The 25,591-nt window shown below is 44.5% G+C and overlaps 1 protein-coding gene across 2 annotated transcripts; it reads right to left on the bottom strand.

Annotated features, from left to right (window-relative positions):
• Positions 1-21: 21 nt before the first annotated feature.
• MOG (myelin oligodendrocyte glycoprotein) lies at positions 22-24,871 on the bottom strand. 2 transcript variants are annotated; one of them, XM_082415482.1, is made up of 8 exons: positions 10,132-24,871; positions 8,630-8,977; positions 4,850-4,963; positions 3,505-3,525; positions 3,161-3,181; positions 1,548-1,664; positions 1,229-1,249; positions 22-890 (listed from the first exon to the last, which is right to left on the bottom strand). In XM_082415482.1, exons 1-8 carry the CDS (start codon positions 10,211-10,213, stop codon positions 877-879), a joined length of 738 nt encoding a protein of 245 aa, XP_082271608.1. In that variant the 5' UTR covers positions 10,214-24,871; the 3' UTR covers positions 22-876. The 2 variants fall into 2 exon arrangements, with proteins under 2 accessions (XP_082271608.1, XP_082271607.1); XM_082415481.1 differs by having other exon boundaries at positions 22-1,249.
• Positions 24,872-25,591: the final 720 nt, after the last annotated feature.

The following is a 25,591-nucleotide window of genomic DNA, read 5'->3' as shown; positions in this document are numbered from 1 at the left end:
AAGGAATAATGAAGGAAATACAGAAAGGAAAAGGGACAAGGGGTGGCACGTGGAAACTTGTAGTATTATTAATTAGCACCCAGCTTGTTTCTTTGTGTCTCATAGACCATCAAGTAGTAGTTGTTGAAGAAAACTGGACACTCCAATAGGTATGAAGATGGGAGAAAAAGGATGAGTGGGGGAGAGAGTCCGAGGGACCCATCTGGACCAGATGTAGAAGGGGAGGCATTTTAAAGCAGGTGTGTGGCCCAGTTGTCATCCCTTGCTCCCCTGGCACCTCAGTAGGCTGCCCGGGGCAAGATGGAGCTCTGGCCAGTGTTCTGTGGGTTTCTCCCCATCTCCTGTTTTTGGTTAGGGCTCGCCATGTCCTCACTGTGCAGGTCACTTGGCGCTGTCTTGGATGTTTTGGGCTTTTCCTGCTCCTTCCCAGCAGGGCTGAGATCTCTGAAGAAACGACCACCATTGCAAAGTTGGTGTGCTATAATTTGCCGTGAGGAGGTTCCTGGTCCCCAGTTCATGGCGGAGACCCTCTTGTCTGTGTCACTCTGCAGCACAGGTGCCCTCTGCTGGAGAGGAGAGCGGCTGCCTGGTTGTAGCCAGAGAGGGTTTCCAGACAGAAGACAGACCAAGGAGCAGAAATATGTGGGCAGCGTAAAGGGGGAGAGGAAGGAAGGGGTTGGGGAAAGGGAGAGACTAAGTAGGTGACAGAAGAGAGGTTGATCCTGTTTGGAATTCAGAGCATCCCTGCAAGTGCAGATTGGAATGTCCCCACAGCAAAGAGGCCAGTGAGTGTGCAACTTGATGGATGCGACATCCCCGAGGACCAGTCTCTGGGCCAACCAGGCTCTTCTCCACCCTGCCAAGATGCGACATCATTCAGAAGGGGTTTCCTAGGAGGAGGAGAAAATAACTTGAAAAAGCTGTCAACAGTTTCTATCATGAAACTGTCACACCAGGGAGAAGAAAGGCCCTGTGGAGTCATCTAGTCTTGGAGGTGAGGCCCAGGGCAGCTGCTGTAGGGAACAATCGAGAAAGGAGGCCAGCTGGAGTGGGATTCTTGCTTTGGAGCACGAAGGTGGAGGAGTCCTCCCTCCAGCCAGGCTCACCAACCCTTCCTTTCCTTTGGGATTTTGATCCCTCAATAGCCCCCTCTTCCCCTTGCTGCTTTCCTCGTTTTTGTTTTTGTTTTTTTTTGCTCTCAGCTTATAAGAAAGAGAAGAAAACTTACTTAGCTCTTCAAGAAATTGCCCTGAAAACAAAGAGAAATAGATGATGAGTGGAAGATGACTAACTCCTCCCACATCCTCCCTGTGGAATTCATAGTCACGCCCGCTCCCTTTCCACTAAGGGACCCCACAGAGCTCAGTAAGTGGTTCTCTTCATGGATTCTCTGAGGAGCCTGGAGTTGGCCATGTGGACAGAGCAGGAAGGAAATTCCAGCTCTGAATCTTGAGCCCTGGTTCCATCCACCCTCTTTATGTTTCCCACTCAGGGCTGGCTTGCTCCCCTGCTGCTCAGTGGTCCTGTTTGCTGCCCCAGCACTGCACCTGCCAGTCTTCGGTGTAGCCAGTTGTAGCAGATGATCAAGGCCACCAGGGGTCCAAGAACTGGCACGATTACAAACAGGGTTATCTTCCAGCAGGGCACCGTCAGGAAGTGGGGATCTGAATCGTTTGCCACAGAACAAACAGGATTAACATGTGTTCCCCCTTGTGTCCCACCCACCCCTCTCCATTTATTATTGGGTTTCTTTCGGGTGGTGGAGGGGGGAGGTTCTTAACCTGGGTTCCAAAATAGTTTGTGGATAGAGTCCAGGGAGTTCATGAATTTGGATGAGAAAAGCGCTACATTTTTATTTTCACTAACTTCAAACTGAATTTAGCATTTTCTTACACTAAAAATGTAGCTAACAAACCAGTTATCAGCAGTGACTGTGACTTTATCACCAATGGAAACCACATTCCCTTCAGAGTTGTTGCAGAAATCTCAGAATACTGTTTATCAATATTTTGAAATCACCAAATTATTAGACCTGCTGCTACATTTTATTATTTAATGTACATTTTTGTTATTTAAAGAAACATTTGTTACTTTATCACACATTTGTTTATATTTCGAAAACTATTTCAAAACAATGGTTTTCTTTATAATCCTATGTGTTATATTTTATGTGTACAGTTCAAAACATTCTGGAAAGGGAGGGGTCCATGAGGCTTCACCAGATTGCCAAAGAGTACAAAAAGTTAAGACCTTTGTTATTTGAATCCTGTAAAACAAAGATCCTGTTCCTCCCCTTTGAGTTGCAGACTGTGTGTGTTGTTTTTTCAGCACACTGATTAAATGCTAGCGCGGAGCCAGGGGCACCTCCAGCCTCAGGAGGAGAGGCTGTTCAGGAAGGCTGCTCAGAGCAGGGACCATCTTATAATTTCTGCAACATCCATTCAACAAATATTTGGGTGCCCTTCTGTTGTAGGCATTGTCGTTAGGCACTGGACAATCTGCAGTGAACAAAAAGGACAGAGACCATGTCCTAGGGCCAACATTCTATTTTTTTTTTTTTTTTTTTTTTTTGCTGCACGGCATTCGGGATCTTAGTTCTCCCACCAGGGATTGAACCCTCACCCCCTGCAGTGGAAGTGCAGAGTCTTAACCAGTGGACCACCAGGAAGTCCAGGCCAACATTCTTGTGGGGTTTGATGTCTTCACTCTTCCCCCAAGACGCCTTCCCTGAGGAGTCACATGTAGTTATTCTGTGCTGTGAAAACTCATTCCTCTGTGTGAGTTGTCGATGATGTATATGTACTTTGTTCTCCAGTTAATTTATGTATATGTATCACCTCCCCAACTAGACATCAAGTTGATGTGCAAAGGATCTGTTTCCTTCCCCTTTGTAATTCCTGAAAAAAGAAGTAATGTACATAAAGTACTTGTAATTCCTAGAATGTTAACATTTGGGAAGCTGTTACAGTGCCAGGTACATGAAAGCGTAATGTAAGTGTTTGCTATTATCTAACCCATCCTAGGTGCAGATGATGACATTCAAAGAAAGAACAAAAGAGGGAGGAAACCAACCAGAAGCCAGGGGTCCTTACGTCCCCAGGTAACAGGAGCCGAGTGAAGCACCAAGCTGACCTGCGGGGCTGGGTACCCCAGGACTTACCAAAAGTCCGGTGGAGATTCTCTGAAAGAACAAATGGAAAGGGATTATTAGTATGGCACTCAAAACAATCTTTTCTCCTCTGAGCCTTTGTTATTTAGTCACTTGAAATTGTAAGTGACGCACATGGAGGAAAGGAAGCTGTAGGATTTTACTTCTCTGGCTGAAGGCAGGGAAGAGGAATGAGACTCTACGACTGGTTATAGGAGTTTTAAATAGTGAAGTTTCCGCCTGAAGGGAGCACAGGGTATTGGGACAGAGGCAGAGATGGTCTGAGAAAATGACCATTTCAGTTACGCCAGAAGACCTGGAGGGAGGCATGGGGAGGGAAGGTGCCTGGAACTCACCTATCTCTGCTGGAATTTTTCCTAAAATAGAAAAAGGCGACATTTTTAGTTCCAACTCAGGCACTAGATGGGGCCCCTCCACACCCATTGCCTTGGGCCTTTGTGCAGGGTGTTTCTCAGTAGCCCATGAACATCCTTAGAGTGAGAAGAGCACCAGATTTGAAAGCAGGAGTTCAGGCTCATTCCCTGGCTATTGCCTGGGTTAAATATTGGGTTAAAGAAAGCGGAGAAGCTCAGTAGACAGCGATGTTCACCAATGCCCCAAACCAATCTAAGGTTTTATTACCGCCCCCACTGCTCTCTGCTCCTTTTCTTGCTGGTTCTCAGTTCACAATGTCACTCCACCCCGCTGGGTTGTCACTGTAAATCTAAAGCTACTTCCCATCTGAATGAGGAAGGAAGGAACTAAACGTTTAGTTGAGCAGCTGCTTTGTGACCGGCTCTGTACTAGGCGCTTTACATAACACTATCCCCTTTAATCCTCCCATAACTTGTAGGAGGGAGGGTGTTCTCTCTACTTGAATCAGACAAGGCAACTGAGGCTTGGAGGGTTCATGTCATTGTCTGAACTGGATCTAAACCCGGCTGCCCAACTCCACTGATCAGGTTCTTTCTGCTCAGCCATGTGGGCTGAAGACCTTTCTCATGTGGGAGAAGAGGTAACTGAGTATCTGGGACGAGGTCACGGGAAGAGAAGATCCCACCAATATCCCCCCTCATATACTCCAAGCCCTCCTTGCTGCTTTATCCTCTTAGGAATGGGAGGGGGAGGAGCATTGGAGGCCCGGCGGGCTTTAGCTTTGAGAACGCTTGGTGGCGGGGAGAAGTCTCAAAATGAAAGCTCTTGGGCACAAGAGAGAAGCTTCAGATGGTTGAACCCGTGTCCTCAGTGTTGGATGGAAAAGGAGGAAACAACACCTACTATGTGGTAGGGACTTTTACTTACAGTATCTTTATTTAAACCTAGTAGCACAGACTTGCCTGATTCTGAAGCTCACACTCCCCCAGTTGCATGAGCTACTGTGTATGTTTCAGGGGCCAGAAGATAGGGGTTTAGGCCTGAGCTCTGCCACTTATAAGCTGTGCCAGCTTGAGTAAATCTCTGAACCACTCCAGGCCTCAGTTGCTTCCTCTGTAAAATGGGGCTATTATATATCAGCCCTACCTCATAGGGAAATGAAAGGTCCTATTATCTAAATGATATTTACATTCGGTAGGATGTAAAACTTGTCATTATGGAGTTCTGAACCCAGAAGTCCCTAAAAAATAAACGTTAGCTGACCAAGCTCCAAGAGACCAGGCACTTCAGGGAAGGATCCCCAGCCAGCCACCCTCCAGCCTGTACCTCTGAGTCTGCGCTGCAGGCAGAGGAAGACAAGGCCCACAGTGATCTGCAGGAGGAGCACAGGCAGAACCGCGATGAGCACCAGCACTCCAGGGTTGATCCAGTAGAAGGGATCTGAAAGGCAGAACCGGGGTGGCCCAGCACTGTATCATCAACGCCCAGCACAGTGCCCACGGCTCCATGAGTCAGGTTCAAAGAAGATGACTCAGAACTAACACCTAAGCTTAGGTTTAAAGGAAAAGTAAGTGGTTGTTTCTGGGAAGGACCAGTGGTTTAGAATGACAGGAGTCGAGGCTGTGTACTGGGCCAGTCTTGGAGAGTTTTGAGAACCACGAAAGGGACTTAGATCTGATCCTCAAGGTCACGGGGTACCCTGAAGCATTTCATGCGGAGGAGTGACAAGATCTGATTTACTGACTGCAGGACTGGAGGAGGGGGGCGAGGGCAGTCAATTAAGAGGCCATGGTAATGGTGAAAGTAAAAAACATGAGCCTAGGACAGTGGTGGCGGTGTAGGAAGTCAAGGTGAACTTAAATAGGAAAAAATATACATATTTTCAGTAAACTTTAAACTGAAATTTAGTGTTTCTTTCAATTATGTTTGTAGGCAACACTCCACAACAATATGAACAGAACCTGAGACTTTGTCATCCCTAAAAATCACAAATATTTTCATATCACGGTACAGAAATCTCAAAATATCACTTATGTTCATTTTGAAATGACACTATTATCAGGGCCACCCTGTATCTTACTTTAATATTTTGATAACTGTATTTCAGTACAAATATGTTTTATGCATTTCAAATATCCTTCTGAGAAGGGGTTCATCGACTTTACCAGTCCGACAAAAGGGTGCATGACACAGAGAAAAGTTAAGAACCTTTCTTCTGGAGCTTTTGAGAAAGTAGGGTCCACCGGATTTGGTAACTGAGCAGACATGGAGTGGGAAAGATGAAGAGACAGGGGATGACCTTTGGCCCTCTGGCGCCATCTATTGCCGGGCCGGCCCTTTTCATCTTGTTCTCTGTGTTAGGGGGCTAGATAAAGATACTGCCATCAGGGTAGGCATTAAGTCACAGCAAACAACGTCAAACTGGTTTCTTAGGTATAAGTACCATCCTTCAAGCTGCGGTTTCAGGCTCTTGTCTGTTACTGTGTTCCCCAGGAGAAAACACAGCCAGCACTACTTTCAAAGTTCTCATTGGAAGTTACCTGGAGCAACATGGTTTAGCAATTACATATTTTAGTTCCTTTTTTTGTACACCTTTTCTATTTTAACAAAGGGTTAGGATCACAAAAAGAGAGAAAAGGAGACATTATGAGACTTCTGATGTAAAGTGATATGAACGAAGTATATAGATAGCATCACCTATGAAATATGCTTGACAAAATAAATCAAACCTCAATCTTATTGTTCATATCCTAATCTATGAGTTTACAGAAAATAAAGGGTATGGAACACTGTATTAAACAACATGGGAATGAAATCAGCAAAATCTAGACTGTGGGAAACTCTACAGGGTGAATACCAGCCTGTGGATCTTGTTTGGATTGGAGTCAAGCAAACCAACTGTAAAAATATATTTATAAAACAATCATAAAAATGTGAACACAGACTGGGTATTGTTAAGAATTTTTGTTAAATTTTAAAGATGTAGTAATAGTATTTTGGTTATGATTTTGTTTTGGTTTTTTTTGTTTTTTGTGGGGTTTTTTTGAGTTTTTCTATTTGAGACATACAGTTTTGGGGATTTAGCAATGACACAATAATGCTGCCTAGGATTTGCTGGAGGAATTCATTTGGGGAGGATGGTGATGAGTGGGGCCTAGTGAAACAGGTGGCCTGTCCTTGGGTCATAACTGTTGCAGTCAGGTGATGGGAACTTGGAGGCTCATTATAATAATCTCTCTACTTCTGTATATGTTATAAAGTTTCAAAATGAAGAGTTTAAGAAAGGATTAGAGACAACTAGTAATAAAATCACAAAACTGACAAGAAAAATACAAAGTTGGAAGGAGAGATTAGAAACTCTTTAGAGAAAGAGGGGAGGTAATTACACCTGAAACTTGGCAATCACATAGTCACTGCATTTCAGTCCTAAATTTGTCTCAGCTTCCTGGATCCTCACGCTAGGTGGGTGGTCCATCATAAAACTCTCTTTTTTAAAAGACTCTTAGGCATGCAGATTATGAGAAGGGAGGAAGAGGGTCGGAATGTGGAAATCCACCCAAAGGAAAACTTTCTCCCCAGGCAGTTCATTTGTTTGTTTGTTTGTTTGTTTGCTTGTTGGGGTGGGGTTGGGGAGGTACTGGGGGAGGCAGTTATTGAGCTAGGAAGCTACTGAACAGGAATGAGGAAAATCGGAAAACTGGAGAGATCCTCACTATCAGACTTCCTTGCAGGTAAAAATCCCCCAGTGAAAACAGCTGTATGAAGAACATTCTGTGACACACAAAGCTGTTTTCACATCCCTGAGATCCCTCTCTAGAAATAGTGCTTTGTTATCCCGCATACAATGCCATCTTCTGGTCCCAGCACTGCAACAGTGGCCCTTGAGATACAAAAGTGGTCGATTGTCTGATGTTTGCCCTGCAGGTGGGGAGGAGGGAAGGGAAATGACCTGAGGCTCAGGCCTCAGAATATTTTTGTTCCTCAATTAAATAGCAATTAACTTTCCAATCTCCCCCTCCTTGTCCGTGTCTTAACCCCTCGGGGATAAAACAAAAAAATAAATTTCAAAGTCATCCCTCACATAAAACATACCACAAACGAAATTCTGGAGAAAGGAAGCAGTGGAGGTAAAATCTATAGGTAACATCTCTTTCTATGATTATATTCAGACATTAGCTCTACTTGTTTAACTCCTTGCAACTATGCTTACCAGGAATATATTGTTTAATAATGTTCCTCATCTAATAAAACACCACAAACACATCAACTGAGGAATTCACTGTAATAGGATTTGATAAGTTTGACGTCTTAGGAATAAGGCCCTTGTTTATAACAAATAAATGAAAAGACAATCCAAAGCAAAACAAGAAAGGAAAAGGTCCACTTGGATACTTTGATTAACTTTCAGATAAGTCATATTCCCCTCTAGTAGCACAAAATAATCACAAATTGATTATTTTGGATTTTGCTGCCTACATTTATCATTTTTTCTATTTAAAATTTTTTTTAATTTCTCTGTACGTACCCACAAATGTGCATGTTATATACACACTTTTATATAAATGGATAAATATGATGATATGGATAAAATTATAGTCTTTTTTCTTTTTTAGTTGGATCACACCCCATCCTCCCTTGTCTCCCCCAAAGTGAACCATATTAACTTTCTTATGGATATCTTTATATATTTCTCTGATATATAAAACGTAAGGTTTTGTTTTTGTTCCCTATATTCTGTAGCTTGCTTTTATCACTCAACAATACCTTGTAAAATGCCTCCAAGCTGTCTGGAATGGCCCTAAAACAATCTTTTAAATGGCTACATGATATTCACTGTATGGGTAACAGTGTTTACTCAAGTCACTTCCCTACTCATAGGCATGGCCTCTGATTCTGGCTTCCTTCCCATGCAGAATAATGATGTAACGGACAATGTGAGCATATGAGTTCCCAGAGATACTGATGTGCGTATCTCTATGGAGTTAATTCCCAGGAATGAGCTGTTTGGGTTGAAGGATCTCATCTCAATTGAGAGAATGACTGAAGGCTCAAAGGGAGGTCCTGGCCACGCAACAGACAATACCTACTATTATAGACAGTACTCACCTTCCACTTTCAACTCCATTGCTGCCTCTTCTTGGTAAGAATGATCTCGGAAGAAGCAGGTGAAACCTCCTTCATCTGAGAACCTTACATTCCGGATCCTGAGGGTCACCTTCCCCTCCCCAATAGTCTCTTTCAGCAGCTCCGTGCGGCCCCGGTATTCAGGCGCCTGCTCTTCAGCTTGGTCCTTGCCATTTCGGTAGAGATGAACCACCCTGGAGAAGGGGGGTCGGTACCATCCCACCTCCATGCCTGTAGCGTTCTTTCCTGGAGATATGCGACAGGGCAATTCCACTTCATCCCCCACCAGCGCCCGGATGGGCTGCCCTGGTCCCATTACTCTGAACTGTCCTATCCAAGACACAAAAGAAAAGAAACTGAGCATCAGAGGGAACCTTGACAAACAAGCCCTTCATGGGAAGGGCTTCTTCAAAACAGGGAAGGAAGAAGACACTTGACTTTTAAATAGAATTCTAGAGCCAGGGAGAAGCTCAATTTTTCTTAAAGGTCTCTGGTTATAGAGATACCGTGAGTTCCCTGGACAGAACATTCTAGCATGTGGTCATCCCAGCCTTTAGGTCCCACCTTGGAATGTGGTCCAGCATCTTGCAGTTTAATTGTCCCGTGGGCCTCCCTGTTCAGACTTGGCCAACTTGATCCTTCTTCTCCCCTTAGAGGTTTTGCTTTGGTCGTTCCTCCACCACTACCTCTCCATCACTTCTCAGCCCTCTGTACTTGTTCACACCCTGGTCCCAAATTCCTCTCCTCTGAGATCTTCCACCCTAGAGGTGGAGGATCTTCTTTCCTTCTTTCCTCCTTCTTCTTTTCCTCTGTATCTTCAGTCCTCTCTACAGCTCCTGGACCCTGCCCTGTACATGTTCCCAGTCTTTTTTCCTCTGTGGGATATATCTCCTTGTCAGACTTGGAGCTACTAGAAGATGAAGCTGGTTTCTCCATTAGACCTGCAGCCATTTCCCGAGGGAGTATATGTTCTGAGCCTTCTCTGTTAGGCGGCTCCCTGAGATTGGGAACCTGTCTTCGGAGAGCAGGGCTCCTCTGTAAAAACGTATTAGTGCCTGATAGTGTGAAACAGAACTCTCAAACATGATGAGACACTACAGCTCAACAAACATTTATCATGATTTACCATGGGACAAGCACAACGAAGCATATTATATATCTTATCTCATTGAAACCTGACAGCAACTCCAAGAGGCTGTTATTATGATATTCCCCATTTGATAGGTGAGAAAGCAAAGTTGGAAAGATAGGTAAGACCAAGTTCAAGGAGAGCCCTGAGTTAAGGTCGCATGATGGATCTGGGTCCCCTTCTGAAGGCTGTAGGGAGGCACTGGCGGTATCTGAGGGGAACCACGTCAGCACATTTATGTTTTGAAAAGATAACTTGCATTGCAACTTGAGGGTGAGTTGAAGGAGGTGAGCCCAGGGAACTAGCCTTTCTGTTCTCAGGGTCTCCCCAGGGCAGGAATAAAGATAAATCTTACCTGCAGAGCTGGAAGACAGCTGGAGGAGGAGGAGGAGGGAGGGGAGGCAGCTGGGCAGAGAGGAGCTCAAAAAACTGGCCATCTCCACTGTCAGTGGGGAAAGAGAGCCCCTGCAACAGGGTCAGGCCAAGCAGAGGCCCTCGGGATGCGTGTCCCCACGGCTGAAGAAGACCCAGGGGAGGATCGGGGAGGGCAGAGCTGCCCTGGCCCTGCTTCCTCCCCAGCAGAGTCGCAGCTGTGCTCCCAGGCACAGCCCCACATCAGCCTTGCCAGGCACTTACACAAAAGGGCTACAGAGCCAGGACATGACCAGGGTTTGCCTTCCCCACCCCCTCAGAGTTACGGAGCAGAGGCTGCCTGGTACTGGGCCTTCCTCCCCCACTCTCTCCCCGCGGCCAGCCATTGAGGGGGCTTCTAGGATCTGACCTGTTGGGATGGATCACTCACTGGCCCTCAGGCTGAGCTTGTCGGTGCAATCTGCAAGGTCCCTTCAATCCCTCTCCTCCAGGTATTAGCCAAAAGATAGGGATCTGTGTTGGATTTTTAAAAAAGAAGGAACATTTAGACTTGGTTTCCTATTTCTACGGTCTCATAACTCATTACCAGGCCATTCTTTCCTCTTGATGTCTGACCTTCCTCTCTCCCACCGCAAATCCAAACACCCTTCCTTATGTTCAGATGTGTGGCTTGGACTTAGTTAGCTTCTCCCTCCCAAAGAATACATTTCAAAAAGTCACGAGTTGGGACTTCCCTGTTGGTGCAGTGGCTGAGACTCCACGCTCCCAATGCAGGGGGCCTGCGTTCGGTCCCTGGTCAGGGAACTAGATTCCACATGCATGCTGCAACTAAGAGTTCTCATGCCACAGCTAAGGAGCCTGCCTGCTGCAACTGGGACCTGGTGCGACCAGATAAATAAATAAATAAATAAATATTAAAAAAAAAAAAAGTAATGCATTAAAAAAAAAAAAAAGTCACGAGTCAACTGTCAGGAGTTGATGGCCACCTGTGCTCCAAGAGGCAAGCATGAAGAAAGCAAGATCCGCAAAGTCAGCGTCTGTCAATCAATACAGGCACTGAGGACAGATCAGCAGTCAGGACACAGCCCCCAGCCTGGGCATCACTCTCCAATTTCCTCAGTGTCACAGGGGAAAGTGAGATCTGGGATGGGAATATGATCTTTCTCCTTATCCCCAGACTTGGCTGATCACTAAAGAGTGAGACCAGTATCAGCACCAAGTTTGAAAAATATATTTTCCAATCTTAAAACAAGGATGTCTCATCAAAAAAAAAAAAAAAAAAAAGTCAGGATGGACAATTTAAAGCCATGCTGTCCAATACTGTAATCACTAGTCACAAGTGCCCATTTAAATTAAATAAAATAAAAAATTCAGTTCCTTGATTGCACTAGCCATGTTTCAAACGCTCAGTAGCACATATAGCTAGTGGTTACTGCATCGGGCAGCACAAATAAAGACCAGATCCATCATCACAAAAAAATTATATTGGGCAGCACCGTCCAAGGGCTAGGAACAGAACAGGGACAGACATTTTCTGCTCTTGTCTGAGATGAGCATGAGGGGCTTGAAGGATGGACTCCAGTCAGCTGAGTCTGGGAGTGGTGTATTCTTTTTTTCTGCAAGGCGGCTGTAGTTTGGACACAAGCAGGCTGGCTATTCTGAAGCCGTGAGGGTGAAAGTCAAGGTCTGGAGGGATGAATGAGGTGGGAAGAGGAGTCTCTGTGCTTGCCTGACTTCCTCTCATGTGGGGATTCTCTCCTTCTAGAACCTAACATACCCTGTGATGCTCTTCCTCCAAGATACGATTTCAGGTTCAGGTAAGAAAGTTATGCACAAGATGCTTTCCTGGACAGGGTTTGGGGGTCGTAGGGTGCTTGAAATTGTCTGGCACTAGTCCAGTTGTCAAAAGCTGGATAGGAGATCAGGGTGGAGGGTTAGGAGATCAGAGAGGGTCAGGAGCTAGCCAACCAAAACCACTTATAACGACTACACCCCCTACCTCTGAAGAGCTCACCTCACTCGCCTCCATGCCTTCGACTGCCTCACATCTTTGGAAAGGGGGTGGATTTCTGGAGCTGGGGCGAGCAGTCCCTTGGATGACATGGTCTCTGGACAAGGGAAACGGGCAGGGCCACCAGCAAAAACAAAGCCGGTGGAGTTGCCATTTACAGAAATCTGGGTATAGGAACACCTGGCTTTTGTTGGGCATGGTGCATGGTGTGGACGTGTCTAACAAGCCTGTGTTGCTGGTCAGGCTGGTCATTTCCTTCAGCACTTAAAAGTTACTTTAATTTTATGTGGCGTATGTTATATGATCTTGCAAATATTCTTGGGTTGTTTCTTACTCTCCTCAGTAATTTCCATTTGATCTACACCTCTCACCAGGTCTGATAACAGGCCGTGTACACAGTCATGTATGCAAAGTGACATACTATAAATATGTTAATGTGTATATTAACACACTATCCGTATGTGAAATAGTAAGCACTCAATAAATGGGAGCTTACCTAGATGTTACCCAAGAGCAGTACTGCGTAAGCTTTTACAGAGAATGTGTAAAATATATATCATGCACTATTCTGCTTCTTGTGTTCTTCTTCTTGTGGTGTTTACTTAGTAATGCATAATTCCACATTAATACATAATATAGCCCTCTTGAACTTTTGAAAATAGGTTCTTATTTATTTGTTTATTTGGTTGTTCATTTGCTTCTGTTTCCAAATCCAAAAGGTATAAAATGACATACTTGAAAATCGCCCAGCCATCCGGAGCCAACTTGTTTTCTCTGAATCCTTCCACATATGTGCCACTAGAGGGAGCCCCACAAGAAAGTTCCTGCATGTGAGAACTAATCTACCCTCCCTCCCTTTTTAACATAAATGGTAACAACAATTTATCTTGGAGACAATCTATATTAGTACCTAAAGAACATCCTTGTTATTTTACACAGCTACACAATATTTTATGGCATGAATGTATCATACTTATTTAACTAGTTTCCCAGGACATTTAGATTGTTTCAATTTTTAAAATATCCATTTTACTAGGTTAAATAAAAATGTATTCAATTAATTTAAATTAATAAATATTTAACAGAAACGATGTGCGTCAAGCTTTATATTAGGCTCTGATTGTAAACGTTTCAGTAAGGTGAAGAAAAAAGAATTTTTTTTTGGCCGTCCTGTGCTGCAGCTTGTGGGATCTTAGTTTCCCAAACGCCGGCCCCCTGCAGTGGAAGCCCGGAGTCCATACCACTGGAAAGCCAGGGAATTCCCAAGGAGGTTCCTGCTTTCTTTGTGGTTTCACTCTTGACCTGTTATGGTGGCTTTGTTTTTGTTTTTGCTATTTAATATCACATTCCTTCAGGCACTGGGATACTTAGGGGGGTGAATGCAGGCCTTCCCATGTGCCTGGGGTCCTGCCTTTCAACTTGGCAAGACAGGTGTATATGTCTGACCCCACCTCTCCCCTGTGTCCAGGCTCCTGCTGGGAGAGAGCAGCACAGAGAGTGGCAATGGTTCCTGGGGGAAGTTGAAGGCAACTAAAAACCAGTCCTGGGGAGGCTGAGAAGTGAGATCAAGCTTGAACCTTGGCTCCAAGCCCTCAGCACATGTTCTATTACCCCATCAGACTTCACTTACAAAACACAAATTGAAAGAAAATTATTAAGAATTTCAAGGCCTTCCCTGGTGGCGCAGTGGTTGAGAATCTGCCTGTTAATTCAGGGGACACGGGTTCGAGCCCTGGTCTGGGAAGATCCCACATGCCGCGGAGGAACTGGGCCCGTGAGCCACGATTACTGAGCCTGCGCGTCTGGAGCCTGTGCTCCGCAACAAGAAAGGCCGCGATGGTGAGAGGCCCACGCACCGCGATGAAGAGTGGCCCCCGCTTGCCACAACTAGGGAAAGCCCTTGCACAGAAACGAAGACCCAACACAGCCGTAAATAAATAAATAAATAAATAAATAAATAAATAAATAAATAAATAAAATTTAAAAAAAAAAAAAAAAAGGAATTTCAAGATAGTGACACAGAGCATCATGGCCCAAACATAGTGTCCCTTCCTAAGCATGGGCCCTGTGTGACTGCCCTGGTCAAATGCCCATGAAGTTCACTGCCTTCTACACAGGTGAAGTTGTTGGTTCAAAGAGCATGTGCAATTGCAGTTTTAATAAACGTTGATAAATTACCCAGCACAAAGTTGTATACTTTGTACAGGTGGACACACTATACCTCTCAGCTTTCTCCTCTGTAAATGGGGGATACTGACATTTACCTCATTAGGGCTGTGAACAGAATTACATGAATGAGCACATGGGAACTGTGAATGGTACACAGTAAACATTCTGTAAGTGCCATTATTAGCTCTTACTTGCAGTGATTTTTCTTCTGGAACTCCCTCTAGTGGTATAAATCTCAGGAGGAAATCGATATTTTCTTTTCCAGTTTTGTGGCCTTATTTTCATAGTATATGTGTGTTTAAACTGGTCTGCAAATTCCATGGAGACTCAATGACCGATAGACTGTAAAATGTCTAATTTATATCTGTTTAGCCCAGTGTTTCATGGGTCTGCAGGAAAAATGAGAACACTGATCTGAATCAAGCTGATGCAGGTACCCAGCAAGTGAGTTCTTGTACCCAAAGGTTTACATTTTATCTATTAACATTTTCCCCCATTTTTGTGTCTTTTTTGTTATTATTCTGAAAATTTGTCATTTTTCAAAAAGAAAAGCTTGTTATTCAGCTTGTTATGAATCAGGTGAGTCAAACACTTAAGCTTACTTACCCCCGGCCCCCCAATAAATGGGAATGAATTTGTGCTGATTTTGGGCAAAATGTTATGAGTTGTCCTATGGAAGAGGCATTAAACTGTTCTGCGGGTCCTCGTGGGGTAAAACAATTAGGTGCAAGTCCTCGAAGGTAGATTTCAGTTCAATACAAAGGAGAATCTTCTCTCCATCAGAATCGTCCAGCCCTGGCGGAGACTGACCTAGTGAGCTTCCCATCCCTGGACATCCAGCCAACATAGAATGGGAAGTTAGGCTAGGTAACTCTAAGGTTTCTCCCTAGCTATAAGACCCTACGAGAATATACATTTTCCTTTCTCGTCTTTTTTTCCCGCTCCTCCTGCCTCCTTTCCATCTCCCCGACGCGAATATACATTTTCCTTTCTCGTCTTTTTTTCCCGCTCCTCCTGCCTCCTTTCCATCTCCCCGACGCCTTCACTCTTCGCCAACATCCCCTAAGGATCTTGCAGGCGAAGGCCCAGGAGGCGCTCCCAGTCTGCCCCGCAACAGCTGACGTACTCGACTTCTCCGCCGAGAATTGGTTGCCAGGAGCCCTTGGGGGCGGTGACTACATACTCAGGCAAAGGCGAGGCGCCTGCGGACCGTGCAGTGACATCCAGTTCCAAAGGGCAAAGCTTTTCTTGCCCTTTCACTTCAGACCTACCGCCCTTGGTTACCTGCCTGCCTCCCCTGTCCGCTTCGTTCCTCTGCTTTTGTCTAGCCTGGATTATGGAGGCCTAAAATGTTGCGGGGCGAATAGCTCAGGAGAGGGAAGACCCAGGTGGCCATTTTGGCATCTGGCCCAGTTCCTGAGAGCACCCACCGGTGATGGCCCTTCAGTCACTACACGATTGCTCCGATAGAACGAAAACACAGTGGTGGCCATTTTGGAGCTGGGCGACTGTCATTTTGGCTATCATCTTAAAGCCTGGCAACTACAGCACCCCCCCCCCCCCCACCGGCCCCCCAGCAGAGAAAACTATATGGAGAGAGAATTCTGTAGTAAGGAAATCTTACAGCTCTTTCAGGACTCCTTATATCCCTATTCCAGAATATGGCGGACCCTGCGTCTTCATATATATATATATATAAATAAACCTGGATGCTCAGATGCAAATTCCAGCTCCATGCAGCTGATTGATAAACATGTCAGACTCCAGTTTACTGTCCTGTGGGAGGACTTGTTACCTTGGAAAGTAAAGAAACTTCCGTGTCTTTAACTGTAAAATGGGGATTATGCGGTTGCTGTGAGGATTGAATATAAGGTACACAAAGTACTTAGGTCTGTGTCTGGCTCTCAAAAACCATAATAACACCTTTTGTGCAGGGCCTGGGCGTAGAAAGTCAGGGCATGAGGGCAGGACTTTACCTTGTTTTCCCTGTATCCTCCTTGGCTAGAAGAGTGAGGGATACATGATAGGATAAGTTTGTGGAAAGAATGAATGGCAAACTGGAATCTTCACCTTCTGATCTCCAGCCTTTGTATTCTCCTCACTTTGTAGTCTCCTCCCTTTCAGGCTGTGGGTTCCCCCTTCAGGCACCTTCTTGTATTGTAATCCCTCTAGGTCAATATTTACACTCTTACTTGATCTAGATCACACCAACTTGTTAACTCAGAGGTTAGTTTTTTTTTTTTTGGTTGCGCTGGGTCTTAGTTGCGACAGGCGGGCTCCTTAGTTCTGGCATGCGAACTCTTAGTTGTGGCATGCGTGTGGGATCTAGTTCCCTGACCAGGGATTGAACCCCCGGCCCCCTGCATTGGGAGCGCAGAGTCTTAACCACTGCACCACCAGGGAAGTCCCCAGAGGTTAGTATTTTTGACTTTTGACCTTGAATCCTGGATTAAGGGCTTTGTGTGATGAGGAACTTCAGGTGTCTGCTAGCCTGGAGGGAGCTATTTTGAGGTGTAGGGATGATCAATGATAAACGACTTTGGTTGATTTTCAGGGGCCAAAGGTGGTTTAGCCAGAGCCAGCATCTCCTCTCCCTTCCCCCCTCACCTCTCCCTTCTCTTAATGTTGTTCCCCATGGCCACTTCCACCGCTTCCAAGACTCTCACAGGCACAGGACCGAAGTCTTCCACTCTGTGTCATCTTCCCTGCTGCTCCAGGAAAGGAAGACATTAGTTTTACTCACCAGCAGCAATCCCATTTCTGTGTGTATTTCAGGGGACGTTGAGGCTTCTGGAGCCACAGCACCCAGCTGCTCAAGAATCCTTCAAGTGCCAGATGAGAAAACCGATGTCCAGATTTTTTAATCAATCAAGTTGACTCAAACTTAGCCTTTCTTGTTGAATGAGCTTTAGGACAGCCATTTTGACCAACTGGAGCAAGTTGATGTCCATTTACCCTTGGTTCTCAGCAGCATTCCGAATGGTTGGTGTTGCCAAGTCATCTGATAAAGGAGGCATGTTAGGTATAGTTTTATCTCAGAAAAAAATATTATAGAGGAGGAAAAAAAACTATTATGTTAATATATTTGACTGTAGGATTTTTAATACGCTTCCTGAAACCGTTGATTCAGGTACTGACTTACTAACAAACCACAGAAGTTCAACCAGCTCAGTTAGTCTGGTGATGCTATTCCCTCAAAGGACGAGGATTTTGAAAGGAGATGGTAAACTATAAAGGGGACTGGGGCCTTAATATCAGTGAGAGTGGAGTTGAATGTGGAGACATGTGTGTCTGGGCCGGGGGTGGGGGTGGGGGGGAATAGTGCTGGGTACAGTGGTTTTGTGTTGGGTATGGCTATACTTCTGGTGTGGCCTTGGGATATTATGGTGATTTCTATTAGCCCAGCACAGCTTTCTGCCTAACTGGGTTTAATCAGGGCTACACACTATTGTATTCAAATCAAGGCTAGGAAACTGTCAGAATTGAGGCATTTCCTTTTTATTTCATACACTGTTTGATATAGTTTCACAGTGAGCATATGGCCTTTATAATAATGACTTTTTTTAAAGTTACAAAACAAACAAACCTGGAAAGTCTCCTTAGTTGGGAAAAATACTGTTTCTGGAGGGAATCTAAGGTTGCCTTGTAACTAGTGCCATCTAGTGGTCCAGTTAAGTTATTGCTCTGAGGTTGGACACAAAAGCAAGCGCTGAGAAGACACTGGGTGGAGTTCAGTCGGGATCTGCCCCAGTGAGAGTACTTAGTGGACGACATACCATAGTCGTTTGACAAAGTTGTACAGAGCTTATACTTACTGAAATATTAATGCATCAGTGAACTCACATTTACTCAGGAGTTAGAATCGAGAAAAATGGTTGTAGTTGCTCAGCCCATGCTAGTCGTGCTTCTATTTGGAGCCATTTCATCCTCTTCCCGACCACCATCCTGCTCTTCCCACTTTAACCTCCAGTTTACTTTGTGCTCTTCCATCATGGGTCCCTAGAGTTAGAAGCTACCTTGTTACCCTCAATCCCTTTAGTAACATGTTGGTAAGAAGCTAGAAAATTCAGGGATACTTGCTTGGTACATTCCTGCTATTTAAAAAGTTCCCCACAATAGCCTCAGTTGGGTTGGATTTAGGGAAGGAGACTTCAAAGGGCATTGGTTCTAGGATTTAGGACAGTGAGTACAGAAGGAAGATGAAAGAAGACACCCTGTCTTGCCTGCTGGCTGTTTGACAGCAACTAGGGACAAGAAGGTCACCTGTTCTTCTCCTAAGGTCTACTGGGTCTTGGTCTCCCTCTTCTTTTTATTTGTCCCCTTCTTCTGTCCTACTTGTAATTATCAAGACAGAATGAAAGTTTGCTCCAGATACAGTTGGAAATTCTCCACCTTTGTTCCTATTTCACAGCAGGATCTTGGAATAAGAGCAAGAAGGCTGATCTTTGGAAGGGCACTTCCTTAAGAGCAGCAGGAAGGGCAGCAGGACCATCTTCCTGGTGGCATCTTGCTGTACTAGTATAGTGGTCTGACTTGGGCCACCATTAGAGCTGCCATGTGGGTGTAAACTTGTGCAGGCACCAGAAATTATACCCGTAATGCCATTAGAGGACTTGTGAGTGGTGGGAGATGAGCAGAGGTCCTGCCAAGCCTAATGCCGGTGAGGAGGCTTCAGTCTGCTAACCGTAAGGGCTACTGGGCTGTAAGGGAAGGGTACTGGGCAGAAAGGGAAGGGTACTGGGTATCCCAGCATTGTGGACAGCAAAACAACAGCACCTGCAAATAAGGCAAGTAAGTAGAGATATTGCTAAAAGGGAACATACAGAAAAACACTGGAGAAGTCTTCCTGGAGAGGGACCCTGCCTGTGTCCCCGCCAAGCTCCCTGCTCTGTGGCGGGGTGAATCTACTCATAACAGAAATCTTACCCACATAATGATGGCCCCGTTGGTTTTATCCACAATAGCAATGCTGATATGCAGATAACTCTCAGGGAGACAGACCCCTAGGTGCCTTGGGGATGCTTCCCACAGCTGGTCACCAGGATGAGCAGGGTCTTTAAAGTCAGATAAATGTTCACATCTTGGCTTATTATGTGTGAGACATTGGGCAAATTATTAAATTTATTTGCGTTTCATTTTCCCCATTTACAAAATGGAAGTAAAGATATCTATGTCAGAGAATGTTATAAGGGGCAAGTGAGACAATCCAAGTAAAGTACCCAACCCCAAACTGTTTATAATAAATGCTATTATTATGACCCTGTAACTCACAGGGCGGAAAGACCTAAATGCGTGGAGGGTGTATCACCATTATGGCCTGTGGAATAAAGTACCCATTTCACCAATAACTAGAAGGTCTTTGACAAACAACAAAGACCACCAAGAGGGTAATAGGCTTGGAAAATGGTGTGATAATTCTGTACAGTGGAGTGAATACTGATCTTTGAGTCAGAAGATGTTTTTATTGATTCATCTTTTATCAAACTTCTAACCAAATAGCAGGCACTGTGCAGCTCTCGTAGGAGGGAAAAAATGGGCACCATAATCAGTGTCCCTGCCCTCATGGAGCTTAAGATCTGGTCAGGAAGGCAGATGTTAAGTAAATGATTCCACAATTAAGTTAATTACCAATGAGATAAGTGCTTTGAATGATGAATACAGTGTGCCAAGAGAGCACCTAGCAGGGTGGGGTGGGGGTTTAGGTTAGTCTGAGGAATTCAGGGAAGGCTTCCTTGAGGGGGTGATATTTAAGCTGTTAATGAAGTGAAGATGGTATGGGGTGGGGAGGTGGAGGAGGAGGAGGGCATCTCCAGGCAGAGGAGCCTGGTGTCTCCTGAGTTGAAAGTACTGTATCTGAGCAGCTTAAAAAATGTAATCAGGCCAGCATGGCTGGAGCACCGTGAGTGAGGAGGGAGGACCTGAGACCTGGGTTTTTTGCCCAGCTCTGCTACTTATTGGCTGTGTGACCTTTGGCAGGTCATTTAAACTTTCTGAGCAGCAGTTTTCTCACGTGACAAATGGAGATATTACCACACTGAAGCAGTTGAAAGGATTAAGAGAGATGTGAGTTCTTTGTGCACTAATAAGGTATTATGTTTCTGTGCTGATCTAAGTGCAATGAATACTGAAAGCATCTGAAGGTGTGGATGAGTCATGTTGGTTTTTAGAGTTTCAGAGTGATGGCTTGGAAGAATAGGGAAGAGTTAAAACTCAGCAGGTGTTTGTTTACTCTAGGTTGCTAAAAGCAGAGCTTGCTTCACAGCTGTTCTAGGCATTCCCTTCTGCTAGGATCTGAATGGTACATATGGTTCTCTGGACCAGGGCAGGACCCACCTGCCCCACTGTAATAGGGTCATGGTTTCCATATAGGGCCTTTATGGAGATCCTCAATGGTGTTTTTATGGTATTTCCATAAATAGAATTTCTAGTCTGTATGTATACACACACGTATAACAATCACCAGAAACTAATACAACATTGTAAATCAACTATACTTCAATAAAAATTTAAAAAATAATAAAAAGACATTTCTAGTCTGTTGCCTCAGATGTGTTCATTTGACTCCTAAAAACATCTATTTGTAAAAATTTTCTCATGTTTATACAGTTGGTTCCACACATGCTTTTCTGTAATTCCAAAGTCCGCAACGTTCTGAAAACCAAAAATTTTGTTTCTAACTCATTTGGGTGGCAAAACCTGGCCTGACTTGCATCCATTTTGTGGCAAAGCCAGAGGTGAAGCTATTTATAGTCTTTGTTTACTCAACCTAATGTTAATAGTCATGCCTTTTACTGCAGAAACATAATTGTGTTTATTATGGGCTTGAGATCTGCATATACATATCAAATAATAAGAGTTTCCAACATTCTGTAGTTTCTAATAGAAAAATCTGGGTGATGTGTCGTTTTACTCTGAGTATTATTTGGCTAGTGTGCTAGCGTGTTTAGCATAAGTGAGAATCATTATAGGGTACATGAATTGGACATATCAGAAGAGACAAATCTGTTGCAGCATAATGAACAAACAAAAACCCCACCAACCAATTTCATACACGCATTAAGATGCATGCACTTTTCAAAATGGTATGAATAATTATGTACAGGTACTCATACCTGGTATATACTTAATTATATATATTTAATTAAACATAATACTTGTTTATTTAAAAATCCAATTGTCTCATAGTTCCAGGAGTAGAAATATGCACTAAATTTCTTTGTGAGAATGGAATATTTTCTAAATCTGTTAACCTGACCTCATATACCCTTTAGAAGAGGGACAAACTTACCATTTTCCTTTTTTGTTGCTTAGGTTGACCGAGCATTTCATTACATTGTGTTCATTCATTATTATAGACGGGCTTATTTATGAAGAAATTATTTGCAGAGGTAACTCATGGTGTCAACTTTGTAATCTGGTTATTGGCCCTGAGATCCTGTGAGACAGTGCTCCCCACGACCCCAGAGCACCTTGTGGGTAGAGGAGGTAAGTGCTCGATCAGGCATTCACAGTTTGGCTTTTTTATTTTATTGAAGTTTTGTGAATTCCAGACTGGGTTCCTCTGTATATGCCTGAGTGAAGTCCAGCATGTAAATAACTTCATGTTTGAATTTTAAATCTTCATCCCATACATTGTTCTAAACAGCAAGAGCTGTGTACGACAGAAACCGCCCCCCCCCCCAAAGGTAAGTCTTTCATCCTAATGTAAGAGGGCACGAATATCCTCCCTTCACACAGTCACCACTGCTGCTTTAGATGGGAAGACAGAACTGAAATGCAGTTTGACCTTTGATAAAGAATGCCTTGAGGTGGGACTTGGGTGAGAGAAGTGCCTTGAGATTAAGTCTCTGAATGCCTTGGAAAGAATTTGGAAATGGAGTAAAAGACTTGAATTCAAATATTGGCTCTGTTGATTTTGTAGCTGGATGTCCTTTGATTTGCTTCTTAATTTCTCTAAATCACAGTTTACTTGGCTCCAAAATTAAGGCACTAACATCTACTCTGCATGGTTGTGAGAGAATTAACTTAGATACCATCCCCTCACCCCGAAAGCATCTAGCATCTAGCAGATCATCAATAAATTAAGCTACTTTGATTAATATGTTTTCAGAGCTTACAAGGTGTTAAGTTCTGGGCTCTTTGCTTTCAGGGTTGGGCAGAAGACAAGGCAGAAGACAGGAAAGGAAGTGGAAGTATGGGGAATAAAATGAACAAGGAGATTGGTCATTCTCAGGTAATTCAAGTGGGAACACCACCGTCTCTATGAAAAACAGTCAAAAACCGAGAAAGGAGGTGGTTTTTCCAAAGGCACAAAGAATACAGGAGTGATGGCAGAAGGATGGAATCAGGTCCAGGGACTTTTCCGGGGGAGAGGACTTCTGTGCCTGGTGTGGAAGGAGGAAGTGGATTGGCTGTGGGGAGGGGAGGGTTAGGGTACTCAAGCTGCAATTGGGGAAGGACCTCAATAAATGTCCCTGAGGAATATGGACCGGGAAGCTGGGAAGCTATATTGGAAGATAAAAAGTGTGAAAGGAGGAAGTTGCAGCTATTGGTGGAAAAAGGTGAGTGGTTTGTATAGTAAATATAATTGGAGCCTCTCTCCACACCCTCAAATGCCTCTGCCCACTGAATAACAGACACTGGCTAGACTGTTTCAATGTGCTTTGGAAGGTTAAAAGAAAACAAAACCCAACTTTAAAAAGAGAAAGGATTATAAAGGTAACCCTTGTAAAACATTTGAACAAAAATTGAACAAATATGACCAAAAAAAGTTATCTAACAATTCATGGCCCCAGAGGTAATCACTGCTAACATTTTGATGTATTTTCTTTCAGCTTTTAAACACATATTATATCACAGTTGTACACATTTTGTATTCTGCTTTTTTTCCCCCGAACTCTCATGTTTTCCCATGTAAATGTCATTAGATACTCTTTTGAACATGTTTTTATAACTATTCCTTTGAACAGACAACATTCTAATTTATTGAATCAATAAACACTCTGTGATTTGGACATTAAAGTTGTTTCCTTTCCTGGGTTAGCATCAGCAGTGTGGTGATTAATATTACCAAGATAATTTTCAAGTTCATAGAATCATAGACTCCTCTTTTCCAGGGGGGGATTCCATCCTTCCATCCTCCTTAATTCAGCATAGTAAAGGACTCAGGACTTCAGGGAAGCCAGAGACAAGTTTCCAGAATGAACGACTAGGGAATTCCCTGGCACTCTCACCATCTAGGGTCCCAGGTTCAATTCCTGGTCAGGGAACAAAGATCCCACAAGTCTTGCATGTGGCAAAAAACAAAACAAAACAAACAAACCAAAACCAAAACCAAAAAAAAACAAAAACTAGGTGAGGAACTTGTGGGCTCCTGAGAGAATGCCTACTCAGATACTCCCCTATAGAAAGGCCCTGCTGGGACGGGGAAGGGTGTCCTCTGGGCACTCAACCTTGCCAGGACCATGAAAGAGCACCGAGACCAGAGAGCTGACCTAGCCCATAGACAGGGCACAGAGACAGGAAACTCTTCTTTCTAAAGCAGTCTGGGAAAATTCTCATCCATATGATGTTTTTTTCTGCTGCCAATAACTTGACACCCACATCTTTGATTCTGCCCTGCTGAAAGAATGGCAGGTCACTCAGAGGGGGGGTTGCTATCATTTTGAGTGTTTAGAAATCCTGCCCCACTCTCTTCTTCTCTTCTGCCCATTTTCTAGCTCAGTGGGTCTCAGCCACTCCCTAGGGAACAGTTTGAAGATTCGTGGGCTTTCTTTTTGTAATTACAGTGATGAGGGGGGAACTGTGGGCCCTTATGGGTAGGGTAGGGGAATAAGATACTCTTCAAAGCATAGCCTGAACAATGAAGAACTGTCCCTCCTCCAGATTCTCAAATGTCCCCTAGGACATTCATGTAGGTGAAAACTTGTGTTTAATTATTGGAGCCTAGAATTTAATACAATTTTAAGAGTGGTTTTAATATACAATGAACTTTCTAGGAATGCAATTACGGTTCTGCATGAATTCAGGGAAGACTGACTTTGCTACCAAGAGTTGTTCAACATTTCGTTAAGTCACCTCATTGATGGCGACGTGCTGGAGGTAGTTGAGTCACCAACTCAGCACCTGTATCATCCCGCATTTGTAGCAGTTCCAGCCCCGTGATTCTATGGATAAGTGCAAGCATCTGCCTACTTCATCATGACTTCAATACTCGTTAAAATACTGTTTATGTTCTTTTACTACAAATTACTTTTTTTCTTATGTCACAGACAGGGAAGCATGTTGATTGTTTTTTAAGTTCTGTGTGTAGGTAGGTTATTTCCTCTATGAGCTTCAATTCAGCACAGTAAAGGAGTCATGACAAAATGTTTCAAGGGTTGAAGGTTGAGAACCTCGGTTCTAATCAGTCTCACAGCATTTGGCTTTTCCCCACCTCCTTCCCAGGACAAGCCAGAAAGAAGCTTTTTGTTTTACCCCATCCTCCAGAAGGAGCCCTCTCTCTCCTCTGGCAGCCCAAACTCATTCCCATGAACAATATACACACGTGCGCGCCCCCCCCCCCCCAACACACACACAGGCACACACCTTCCACCACCAGACAACAGCCTGGAGTCTCCGGAACTGTCAAAAGGCCTGCACTTCCCCCACTGTCTCTAGAGCTCCCAGTTCTTCCTTAGTCAAGAAATATTGATTGCTAGGCCCTGCTGGAGTAGAGATAATGCTGGCTTCTGCCCACTTGGAGGCTCTTTATTTCCTGGTCTTTTTCTTTCTTTCTTTCTTTTTCCCCCTCCTACTTCAATTTCTCTCCTTGATGCTACCCTCCCCATCTTTTGCTTCCAATCCTCTCTCCGCGTTCCCTCCCCGAAGCAGGCGAGTAGCATTGCTGCTGGACCCACGGAGCCGCTCTGGTCTCCAGCTCTGTCTTCTCCACCCAACTCCTGTCGCGCTAAGGTGGCTCCCGGCCTTCACCCCCTCCCCTCCCCGCCCATCCCTGTCTGACCCTGGCTTCTCCTTTCTCTCCCACCCGTCTTGTTCTCTTCCTGGCCCTCGGCCTCTGCTTCTCTCGTCTCACCCCGAACCAGGGCTGCCTTCTCTTTGTGCAGCCGTCTTTCTCCACCTGCATCCCAGATTCCCTGTCTCAGCTCCAGCCTTTGGCTCGGGCACCCTCGCCCCCACCTCAGCTTCCAGTGGTCTAGCCTGCGGGTCCCCGCGCGTGTGTGCTTGTGCGCCGGCGTCCCTCTCCCCTACCTCGGAGCCCCGC

Source organism: Balaenoptera physalus (assembly GCF_965194825.1).
Source record: "Balaenoptera physalus genome assembly, chromosome: 11".
Classification (NCBI taxonomy): Eukaryota; Metazoa; Chordata; class Mammalia; order Artiodactyla; family Balaenopteridae; genus Balaenoptera; species Balaenoptera physalus.
The sequence above is the reverse complement of the archived record's forward strand: the minus strand, read 5'-3'. Positions and strand labels throughout refer to the sequence as shown.